The 12,557-nt window shown below is 40.9% G+C and overlaps 1 protein-coding gene across 1 annotated transcript in view; it reads right to left on the minus strand.

The window, feature by feature from the left end:
- The window catches only part of LOC102181491 (antigen WC1.1-like), a 59,166-nt gene that overhangs the window by 33,689 nt on the left and 12,920 nt on the right, over positions 1 to 12,557 (minus strand). Inside the window, exons 3-7 of the mRNA XM_018048502.1 lie at positions 11,601 to 11,909; positions 11,190 to 11,507; positions 6,920 to 7,012; positions 6,528 to 6,842; positions 5,483 to 5,797 (exon numbers count right to left, since the gene is read on the minus strand). Coding sequence (XP_017903991.1) covers positions 5,483 to 5,797; positions 6,528 to 6,842; positions 6,920 to 7,012; positions 11,190 to 11,507; positions 11,601 to 11,909 — 1,350 coding nt within the window. The remainder of the gene's footprint in view (positions 1 to 5,482; positions 5,798 to 6,527; positions 6,843 to 6,919; positions 7,013 to 11,189; positions 11,508 to 11,600; positions 11,910 to 12,557) is intronic.

Raw genomic sequence — 12,557 nt, forward strand, 5'->3', positions numbered from 1 at the left:
ACACCAGGTGTTGACATGGAGAATGAGAAGGGTCTTCTGTCCTGTGGGACCATCACCTGAGCAGTAGGAGGCGCTCTCCTCTAAGGCTGCAGACTCTTCTGGTTCTGATATGGGTCTTTGCACTCGTGCAGAAGGCAATGGCAACCCACTCCAGTACTGCCTGGACAATCCCAGAGACAGAGGAGCCTGGTAGGCTGCAGTCCATGGGGTCGCTAAGAGTCAGACACGACTGAAGCGACTTGGCAGCGGCAGCAGCAGCATTGCACTGGGGCAGCAGCTGGGTCTGGTTTCTTATAGCAGCGGCAAGAGAATTAAGGTTGAAAAGTAGGAGGAAAGGTTAAAAAAAAAAAGAGTAGGTAAAGAAAAGTTAAATAATGTCTATCTGTGCTGCATTTTAAGTAAATAATGAAGTAGAGAATTAAACCTAAAATTTTCCATTTCCAGGGAGAATGGAGGAGTTCACAGCAGGCCAATGTGTCTTGCTCGGTCTTTCTAGATACAACTTTAAAAGCTGGAAAATGTTTTTTAAGAAACAGTAAACGTATTCGACATTTGTTAACACAACATGGGCTAAATATGCTAAAATTCTAAAGAGTGGAGATTATTTCAATGTTAGTCCAGGATCTATAGCTTCTTTTTCTCTGTGGGAATTTTCCAGTTCATTGCATAATTTAATGATTCAGAATCTGGGCTCCAACAAGCAGAGGACTACTGTTGTGACAGGAAGCCAGGATAATCTGGAGGTTACCTGGTGCTGGAGAGATAAAATTAGAGTCTTGAGAGCCTCTCTCACACAGCACGTTTTCTCCTCAAATCTTTGCCCAGTATATAAGCTGTGAAGGGCAGGAAGCTAGAGAACTATATAAAAAGACTTGGAAAGCTGAGTCTTTCTCATTATTTTGAGTACTTAGCTACCAAAGAATATAGGCTCTGAACTGAAATCTCTGAAAGCCTATGTCATAGGGACAGAGAAATCAGAGGTGGAATGAGTGCTACCAAAACTGCAACCCATACTTGTTACAGCTCAGTTTTAGGTTATATTTAGATGTTTGGGTGGTACACACCCCTTCCCCCTACCTGCCTAGGAAAACAAAGGGTAAATCCTTTCAGGTGTTAGAAAATGTATCAGGAGTATCTTACTTTCTCATATATAATTTATAGCACTCAATAAAAAGTGACATGACATTTGAGAAACTAGGATAACATGACAAATGACCAAAGTGAAAAAAGATAAGAGAATGCAGAGACACACATGATAGAAATGCTGGACTTAGCAGATAAGGGTTTTGACTACAATCAATGTATTTAGGGGAAATGAGAGAAGAAGAGAATAAACAGGTAAAAATATGAAAAAAATAACAAATAATTATGAATAAATAAAAATGTTTAAGGAACTATTGCCAACCTAAAATAAAATATCTAGGTTTAAAAAGTGAATGAATAAGTTAAAAGAATTTTATATGGAACTTAGAATATAGTGATTAGAGGAGTCTGGTGACTGCAGCCATGAAATTAAAAGATGCTTACTCCTTGGAAGGAAAGTTGTGACCAACCTAGATAGCATATTCAAAAGCAGAGACATTACTTTGCTGACTAAGGTCCATCTAGTCAAGGCTATGGTTTCCCAGTAGTCATGTATGGATGTGAGAGTTGGACTGTGAAGAAGGCTGAGCGCCAAATAATTGATGCTTTTGAACTGTGGTGTTGGAGAAGACTCTTGAGAGTCCCTTGAACTGCAAGGAGATCCAACCAGTCCATTCTGAAGGTGATCAGCCCTGGGATCTTTGGAGGGAATGATGCTAAAGCTGAAACTCCAGTATGTTGGCCACCTCATGAGAAGAGTTGACTCATTGGAAAAGACTCTGATGCTGGGAGGGATTGGGGGCAGCGGGGAAGCGGACGACAGAGGATGAGATAGCTGAATGGCATGACTGACTCGATGGGCGTGAGTCTGAGTGAACTCTGGGAGTTGGTGATGGACAGGGAGGCCTGGCATGCTGCGATTCATGGTGTCGCAAAGAGTCGGACATGACTGAGCGACTGAACTGAACTGAACTGAAAGATGAGAGATGAGAAAGAGAAAAGAGAGGAGGAGGAGAGGAAGAAGAGATACAGAGACAGACGGACAGAACTGCAGAAGTAATATCTGAAGGTATAACAATAGAGAATTTTAAAAAACATAAATGGAGGAGTATGAAAACCCCCACTCCTAGTAAAGCTGCTGAAAATCAAAAGGAAAAAGGAAAATCTAGAATAATAACAGATTTATTTAATACAAAAGGAGGGGGAAAAAGGAGATAAAAAGGAACATAAAGCATGTGGATCAATTAAAAGCAAATGGCAGATACCAACACATCAGTATCAGTAACTGCATTTACAGTGAATGGATTAAGATAAAACAACATTGACACAAATGTTACTTGCAAAATGCCCACCTTATATTATGAAAGTAAACAATGGTTGAAAGTAAAATGATGGAAACAATGTACTAACTGTAACAAAACTGGAGTAGCTATATCGATGTCCCAGAAAGTAGACTTTAAGCCAAGATACACTAATTGAATTAAAGAGGGAATTTTCATGATTATAATGAGATGCACCCTTAATAAAGATATTTTAGACAACAAAATTCAAGAAAGGTAACAGAACATAACTTTGAAACATACTTGACAGAGTGAAAAGAAGAAATGGACAAAATCACAATCAAAATGGGGGATTATTAGCAGATCTTTTTCAGTAGCATGAAGACCAAACATACAAAAAACAGAGAAGAATTCAGTAGATGTACAACAACATAGCCAGCACATTTAACTAAGTAACACATAGAGCAACGCACCCAACAATGCAGGAGTTCACATTACTGTACATGCACTCGGAACTTTTATCAAAGTGACAGTATAATAGGACAAAATCTTTCACTCTTTGAATTCATACAGAATATTTACTCTGACCACAGTGGAATAAAATTAAAAACTAATAAGGAAATATTTATAGCCACCTCTATTTGGGGAAATTCAGCAAGATCCTTCCAAACAGGACCTGAGTCTGGGAATAAATTTAAAACATAAAATATTGTGAAATAGTGATAATAAACACAAAATAATGGTATGATAAATTCTTCTAATGAAACTCAATTAGTGTCTAAGGGAAGTTTGCAGCTGCTGCTAAGTCACTTCAGTCGTGTCTGACTCTGTGCGACCCCATAGACGGCAGCCCACCAGGCTCCCCTGTCCCTATGATTCTCCAGGCAAAAACACTGGAGTGGGTTGCCATTTCCTTCTCCAAAGGGAAATTTATACCCTATGCTTACCTTCTTTTCCATTAATTTTTGTTCCTTTTTTTTTAATTAACCCCAACATTCTACATTCTTTAGACATTCTCATCTAGTTTCTTAATTGGAATCTTACTGTTTTCACTTTCAGTCTTTCCTCTTGTCTAAATCAAGGGAAGTTTAAAAAAAAAGTAAGATCCCAATTAAGAAACTAGATGAGAAAGTCTAAAGAATGTAGAATGTTGGGGTTAACATGTGTGAGATGATACCTCTTTGTGGTTTTAATTTACATTTCCCTGATGACTGACAATGTCAAGCATTTTTTAATATACCTATTGCCATATGTATGTCTTCTTTAGAGAAATGTCTATTCAAGCCCTTGGCCAATTTTTTAATTGAGTTATTAGGTTTTAAGTTTGTTGAGTTTTTTTTTTCCCTTAAGTTATAGGAGTTCCTTATTATGTTTGGAAATTAATACCTTATATAATTTGTGCTAGCTTGCTTTTTCACTCTGTTGATCTTTCATTTGGTTTCTGGAAGCTTTTTATTTGATATATTCCCACTTGTCTATTTTTGCTTTGTTGCCTGTACTTTTGATGTCATATCCATGAACTCATGAAACTATGTGCTTTTATTTTGTGATGGAGCTAAGATATCACACATCTAAAATGCAATTCTTACCTGGTGATGATGTTACACCATCTCACATAGTAAAATCAATTCAGATAAATAAATAAATTTGAAATTAGGTTTTGAATATTCTTTAGTGGAACTATAAAATTGTTTGCAGAAAATAAAACTTGAGCTAAGATATCACATATCTAAAATCCAATTCTTACCTGGTGATGATGTTACACCATCTCACATAATAAAATCAATTCAGATAAATAAATAAATTTGAAATTAGGTTTTGAATATTCTTTAGTGGAACTATAAAGTTGTTTGCAGGAAATAAAACTTGATTCAATGTTATTTTGAGATTAAAAAATGGCATTTGAAACATTGCACTAAAGGCAGAAGTTAAAAAAGTAAAACATTACAGATTTGACCACATAACCCACCCATACACATATACAACCTTAAAAATATATGTAAAATATGGAGAAAATCTTACAAAAATATTTAAGAAAAACAGTTAAGTGATGTTTGTTTTTAAAGAGTTCCTATGAATAAATAAGAAATCTTAAAACATTCTAGAGAAAAAATATTGTCATGAAAGATATCTTAAGACAGTATATAAGAAAGAAGATAATATTTTTGTATACAGTGTTTGTGAAAGTCACTCGTCATGTCCAACTCTTTGCAATCCCATGGAGTATAGAGTCCATGGAATTCTCCAGGTGAGAATACTGGAGTGGGTAGCTATTCCCTTCTCCAGGAAGTCTTCCCAACCCAGGGATCAAACCCAGGTCTCCCACATTGCAGGCAGATTCTTTACCAGCTGAGTCACAAGGGAAGCCCAAGAATACTGTAGTGAGTAGCCTATCCTTCTCCAGCGGATTTTCCAGACTCAGGAATCAAACCAGGGTCTCCTGCATGGCAGGCGGATTCTTTACCAGTTGACCTACCAGGGAAAACCTTATGTGGATAAAAAACCATGATGCTATGAAGAAAATTATACTCTCTATTAAAATTAAGTATTTATTTGGTTGTGCTGTGTTTTAGTTGCAGCATGCAAATTCTTACTTGTGGGATCATAAGAGAAAAAAATTGTAACTGCATGTGGTGATGGATATTACTGTATGTGTGGTGATTTACCAATATGTACAAATACATAAACACTATGTTTTATACTTAGAACTACTATAATGTTATGAGAATTACATCTCAATTAAAAAATTTAACAAACAAGATTGGAATATACGTATTAAATGTTTCATTATTACCTCATTTAAGCTTCTCTGGTGGCTCAGACAGTAAAGAATCTGACTGCAGTATAGGATACCCGATTTTCATACCTGGGTCAGGATGACCCCCTGGAGAAGCGAATGGTAACCCATTTCAGCATTCTTGCCTGGAGAATCCCACGGACAGAGGAGCCTGGCAGGCTACAGTCCATGTGGTCACAAAGAGCACAACTGAGCAACTAACATTTTCACTTTTTATCATTTTGTGGACCCAAATTAAACTCATCATTTACATTTTAAAATATCAAATCTGACTGCATCCTATAGGGCTGGGGCAGACACACAGAAACAGACAGTAAGTCACCTTCACACGAGATATAGGCTTCCTCCTTGGGAGAGCATGAAGTGTAATTCCAAGGGTCAGAAGGACACTGCCAGAGAGAGGTGTCTGTTTTCCGACAGCGGATTCCATCCACCCACCGAGGTCTAGAACCTTCCCTGAGACCAAGAGAAGAGTTGAGGGTTCCACTGTCCCCACAGCCAAGCTGTCTGCAGATCACGGACACAGTGATGTCTTCCATGGTGCTGCGGCAGACACTGCCCCAAGTCCCATTGTAGAAAACTTCCAGCCACCCAGCACACTGCTGGTCCTCGCTCACCATCCTGAGGGCCAGGAACTCTAAGGTTGAAAGGGGAGGATACAGGACACAGTAAAAACTTTGCTGGAACTTTTAGGTTTTCCTTTCTTCTAGAAATAATGAACATTCATCACTGACCTTGTTCAAGAGATACCCACTAGATGACAAGACTGACATCGGCTCCCTTTTAACTGACTTTGTCCATTTGTGTCTGTCTTTCTATCTCTACCACAATGGTGTAGTGCATATGAACTGAGAGGAAGACCAAACTGCATGGGCACTAGGCAGGGAGGGGCAGCTGAATCCTGCTTCCTGATGAAATCTTTAAAGAGTATGTCAAAGGGATGTGATGTGGATATTAGGGAGATAGGGATAATAATTAATCCAAAAATGTCCACATCCCAATCTCTGCAACCTGTGAATATGTTACCATACCTGACAAGAGGGACTTACAGATGTGATTAAGGTAAGGACCTCGGGATGGTGAGATGATGGATTAACAATATGAGCCCAGTCAAAAACACATCCTTAGACCCACTATCCTTAAACGTGGAATACTTTTCTTAGCTCCGGCTAGAAAGAGAGATATGACTCTGGATAATGGCTGGAGGCCTGCAGCATTGCACCTTGTCTTCACATTTGCTGGAAAGACAGCTTCGTGAGAGGAAGCTTCCTTCTCTGGTCCTTTCTGCATCTCTCCCTCAGGGCTCAGACCCCCGTCCTGCGGGGCCCCACCCCTCCCCCAGCCTGTGGACAGTGTGCAGCGCAGACCTGAGCAGATGACCCCCGCGTCCTGCTTGTGTCTGCAGTCGTGCCGCCCCCAGCCCCGGGAAGGGCACCTCCACACGTGGGACTCCTTTCCTGTGCAGTTCAGGTCGTCCAGCCAGATGGGCCCTGATCCCGCCCCAAAGTGAGCAGACCCTGTCGCATTGAGGGCTTCTCCACAGCCCAGCTGCCTGCACACCACGCGGGCATCGTCCAAGTCCCAGCCGTCATCACAGATGGTGCCCCAGGAGCCCTGGTCAAGGATCTCCACTCTCCCGGCGCAGGGACCGCCCCCGTCCACCAGGCGGAGCTGCCTGCTGTCTGAGGAGAGAGAAATGGAACAATGGGGCAGTGACCTCAGGGGTTGAGTAGGGTCTTCTGTCCTGTGGGACCCTCACCTGAGCAGTAAGGGGTGCTCACCACTGAGGCCGCAGAGTCTGCTGGTTCAGACACGGAGTCGTTGCACTGGGGCAGCACCTGGGTCTGGTTTCCTGAAGAAACAACAATGATCAGAAGTCTGGAAGGGTTGAAGAACAGGAAACTGAATTAAGGAAAATAATGACTTACTGAAGGAGCCTAAAATGAGAGCTGTGACCCAGCAGTAAAGTTATCATACTCTTAGTGTTCACCTTCTCCCTGGAGAGTTCTGCTTCTGACAGTACCACAGTTTCTGTTCTAACCCAAGTGTTGCTGTAAGAATGAGTTAAGTAAGTTGTATCCCTAAATGTATCCCTGTGCTGTGCTTAGTCGCTCAGTCATGTCTGACTCTTTGTAACCCCTTGGACTTTAGCTCACCAGTATCCCCTGCCATAGGATTTTTCAGGCAAGAATAGTGGAGTGGGTTGCCAAGCCCTCCTCCAGGGGATCTTCCCAACCCAGGGATCAAACCCAGGTCTTCCGCACTGCAGGCAGATTTTTTACCATCTGAGGCACCCGGAGAGCCCAAAGCTATCCCTAAGTAAAAGCAAAACAAAATTCTTTCTGAAGGATTTCTACAGTTTCTTCAATGTGTATCTTTAAGACAAATACTCATATAAAATAGATCTCATGAAAAACAGAAAGGAAAAAGGAGACATTAGAAAGAATTTCCCAGGGTGTTCAGCTGCTAGAGTTACCTGACGAGAATATATGTAGCCACGGTTAAAGTGCTTATGGAATTAATTAACAAAATGTGCATCTTTGCAGAGAATTGATAACAAAAACCAAATACTTCTAGAGCTGAAAAACTTGTTAGCTGCAATTAAGACTAAAGAATAAGTGTAGCCGCACATTAGCTCAGCATAAAGTTGAAACATCAAATGCAAAATCAGAAGATATTCTTCAATTAATTCAGGTCACATAGCAAGAGTTCTGGTTATATCGTGTATGGCAGTTTTTCCAAAAAACTTGGTTCACTTCAGTTCAGTCCCTCAGTCATGCCCAACTCTTTGTGACCCAATTAACTGCAGCTTGCCTGGCTTCCCTGTTCTTCACCAACTTCTGGAGCTTGCTCAAACTCATGTCCATCAAGTCGGTGATGCCATCCAACCATCTCATGCTCTGTCATCTTCTTTTCCTCCTGCCCTCAAGCTTTCCCACCATCAGGGTCTTTTCCAATGAGTCAGCTCTTTTCATCACGTGGCCAAAGTAGTGAAGATTCAGTTTCAGTATCAATCCTTCCAGTGAATATTCAGGACTAATTCCCATTAGGATCCACTGCTTTGATCTCCTTGCAGCCCAGGGGGCTCTCAAGAGTCTCCTCCAACACCACAGTTCAGAAGCATCAGTTCTTCGGTGCTCAACTTTCTTTATGGTCCAACTCTTATATCCATACATAACTACTGGAAAAATCACAGCTTTGACCACATGGACCTTTGTCAGCAAAGTAATGTGTCTGCTTTTTAATATGCTGTCTAGGTTGGTCATAGCTTTTCTTCCAAGGAGCAAGCATCATTTAATTTCATGGCTGCAGTCACCATCTGCAGTGATTTTGGAGCCCAAGAAAATAGTCTGTCACTGTTTCCATTGTTTCCTCATCTATTTGCCATGAAATGATGGGACAGGATACTATAATTTTTTTTTGAATGTTAAGCCAGTATTTTCACTCTCCTCTTTCACGTTTATCAAGAGGCTCTTCAGTTCCTGTTTGCTTTCTGCCATAAGGGTGGTGTCATCAGCATATCTGAGATTATCGATATTTCTCCTGACAATCTTGATTCCAGCTTGTGCTTCATCCAGCCCAGCATTTCACGTGATGTACTCTGCATATAAATTAAACAAGCAGGGTGACTATATACAGTCTTAATGTACTCCTTTCCCAATTTGGAAACAGTCTGTTGTTCCATGTCCAATTCTAATTGTTGCTTCTTGACCTGCACACAGATTCATCAGGAGGCAGGTAGGTGGTCTAGTAATTCCATTTCTTTAAGAATTTTCCACAGATTGTTGTGATCCACAAAGTCAAAGCCTTTGGCAGAGTCAATGAAGCAGAAGTAGAGGTTTTTCTGGAACTCTCTTGCTTTTTCTGTAATCCAACAGATGTTGGCAAATTGATCAATATGAAAAGGTAAAACTTAGTAGCTGAAGAAAAAAATACGTACTCAATTTTGCTTATAACTTTGGGTCATTAATCAGGAAAAAACTCAGTTTGGCAGTCTTTCAGTGGGGTCTTTCAGTGCTGCAATAAGATGTCACCTGGAGCTGAAGTCATTTAAAGACTTCACTGAACTCTGGTTCTGAAGGAAATTCCCAGAACTGTTCTAAGGATAAACGAACATCATGTCCTCAACTGAATTCAGAAAGAATTTACATATTCAGGAAGAAATGGGGCAGAAGGGGGACAGAGAAAGAAGGACACACACACACACACACACACACACACACAGAGAGATTAAAGCAAAATATTGATACCAAGAATTAGAAACCAAGGTAAAGGTCATAAAGGAATTTTTATATTATTTCCCAACATTTTTATGTCTCGACATACATTAAAACTGGAAGAATTAAAAGATGAAAACAAGTCAAAGAGAATTCATTGCCAGGACACTTTCACAAAAATACTCATAACATCAAAAATAAAATACCTAGGAGAAGTCCTAGTAGAAGATGGGGAAAATCTCTGAAATTCAGGATGTAACCGAATGGAGGGATGTATTATGTCAATGATTTGGAAAACTCAACATTGTCAATGTCAATCATCCTCAAATTTCTATGTCTACTCTCAAATTTTTAAATCTAATCTCAGTGATACCCTTAAGCTTTTCTTTTGGTGAAAATGACAAGCTGAGTTCTAAATTCATACAAAGTATAAGCAACAATAATGAACAGCACAGTTGGTAACAAAAGCAATGATATTAGAGGAGTTAATATAAAGTAACTCTTGTAAATTATTCAGACTAACTACAAAGTTTGAAATTTAGGGAGATTGTGAAGGACAGGGAAGTCTGGTGTGCTGTAGTCCATGGGGTCACAAAGAGTCAGACATGACATAGCGATTCAACAACAACAACTATGAAGTTATGATAATTAAGAAAATGCAGTATTTGTGCAAGGATAGACAAATGATAACATGGAACAGAATAGAGAGTCTCAAGTAAGGCAGACATACTTGCCCTTCTGCTTATGACGAGGGAGGCACTGCAGTGGGGAAGAGTCTTTTCAGAAAAATATCCTGAGTCAATTGATATCCATATGAAACCTGACCCTTATCTTACACAGATATCAATCCCAGAAGGAATGCACAATAATATGCAAGAGAAAAATGATAAAATTTCCATAAGATACTCTTAGAGAATGTTTTTAAGATCTTTGAGTAGATTGCAGCCTACCAGGCTCCTCCGTCCATGGGATTTTCCAGGCAAAAATACTGGAGTGGGTTGCCATTTCCTTCTCCTTTACAGGATATAAGAAGCATTACGTGTACAGAAAAATGTTGGTAAGTTATATTTACATAAGAAATGAGTTAATCAAAGGACACCATTTGATTAAGAAAATGAAAATAAAAGACCAAGGGTTAAACATGGAAAATAAGTAACACATATTTGCATCCAAAGACATTGTCATGGTAAGTGGTAGTATATCATATTTGTAATAGTCAAGGACTGGAAATAACTCAGATTTACTCTGTCAGTAGAAGTGATCAGTACATGGCCATGTGATCATTCAAAGCATACTCTACCTAATAAAACAAAGTGCTACAATATACAACATCATGTGTGAATCCCAAACATAATTTTGAGTCTATGAAATTAGATTTAAAAGATGAAACATACTGCATCATTTTATATAAAGTTCAAACATTGATGAAACTCTCTATGTTAGTAGAAGCTAGGTAAGCGCTTTTTTCCCTGTCGAGGAGGGAAGACACAGATACTGGGGACGACAGTGACTGGTGCTGGGACATTCTCTTTGCTGCTCTGGGCTGGGGTTCATACTGAGGTCTATACTTACTGCTCCTACATTGCTTTCTATGATTAAATGTAAGCAACAATGTTGCTTAAAAATATATTATTCCCCTTCCCACTTCTTGCCATGATCTGAAAAATGAATGAACAATGAGAAGATCCATATTTCACCACAAAATCTTTGACTTTGAAGCCCATTTAACCTCACTCTCTACTCTTAGAGACATTTCACTCCAGGAGCATCCTGAGTACCAGTAGCCCATCTCCACCTGTCCCTCGCCCTTACCTGAGCAGATCACAGAGGCCGTGTTGCCATGGAAATAGTCAGGACCACCCAGGACAGTCACAGGACAACTCCACAGGAAGGACTCTGCCCCAGAGCAGTGAAATCGGGCTGTTGAGATCTGATCACCTCCTTCCGCCAAGTGTGGTCCTCCAGGGGTGGAGATGGCGACTCCACAGCCGAGCTGACGACAGACAACATTGGCATTGGCCAGAGTCCAGTGAGAGGCGCAAAGTGCTCTCCATCGTCCAGAAATGTTCATCTCCACCTGCCCCTCACACTGAGAGGAGCCGTTTGTCATGAGCCGGACTTCTGAGTATGCTGGTAGAAGAAGACAGAGTTTCAGCAAAATCACATGACTTTCTCACCTGAGCAGGGTGTTCACAGAGGTGAAAGGCCTGACCTGCATCTCACCTGAACAGACAAGCTGAGCAGCTCCACTGTGGTGACAAGTGCCCCCTGGATAGGGCACTCTGGGGCAGACCCGCAGCTCAGGCTCCTCCCCCTCACACCTAAACTCTTCAGCCCAGACCTGGCCATCGGACTCTCTGAAGAGCTCATGTCCTTGGACAGACACAGCCTTGCCGCACCCCAGCTCTGCACAGATGACCTGGGCAGTGGGGAGGGTGAAGTTCCCATCAGACACTGGGATCCAGGCTTCTCCAGAATACACTTCTACTCGCCCTGAGCAGGGTCCATCCCCTCCAGCCAGACGCACAAATCCTAAGAGGAAACAACAACAAAACCAGTCAGTCTTCATGGTACTGACTTGGCAACTGGAAACTGCACGTCACAGGCAGTGGAGTGAAAGTTTTTCTTTTTAGGAGTGGAGCATGTAGAGAGTCTTTGACAGAGTCATAGTGAATTTTCATGAGCAAGTTTCTAAAGAGAAATCCAGGAGGATTACAAGGTCAGTTTGGAGTGGTTGAATCCCAAGAACATACACTTTGAGACTGGTTAAAAATGTGACTTCTTTGGTCTAGGAGGCTGGAAACTACAGAGCCCAATTCAGATCGTTGGAATGGCTGAATACTGGAAACATGTGTTTTAGCATTGGTTGGAGAAGTGAATTTCTCACTTAGCAGCCTAGGACCTACATACAGATCCAAGGACACTGTATAATATTTAGGCGTTTAAACTTGAACATAGAGATATGCAGACCAGAAGCCACCCAGAGGGATGTGGGCTATGAGATTAGAGATCTAGCATCCAGACAAGCTTAGAAAGCTTTCATGGGACTTGTGGAGCTAATATTCTGACCAGTTTTCTCTCCCAGAAGCTAGTCCTCAAGTGACTTAGGTTAAGGAAAGTCCTGAGGCTGGATCCATGAGGGGATGCCAACCTGTAGATGAGTGACAGCTCCAGAGAAGA

The sequence above is a fragment of the Capra hircus genome, chromosome 5 (assembly GCF_001704415.2).
Source record: "Capra hircus breed San Clemente chromosome 5, ASM170441v1, whole genome shotgun sequence".
Classification (NCBI taxonomy): domain Eukaryota; kingdom Metazoa; phylum Chordata; class Mammalia; order Artiodactyla; family Bovidae; genus Capra; species Capra hircus.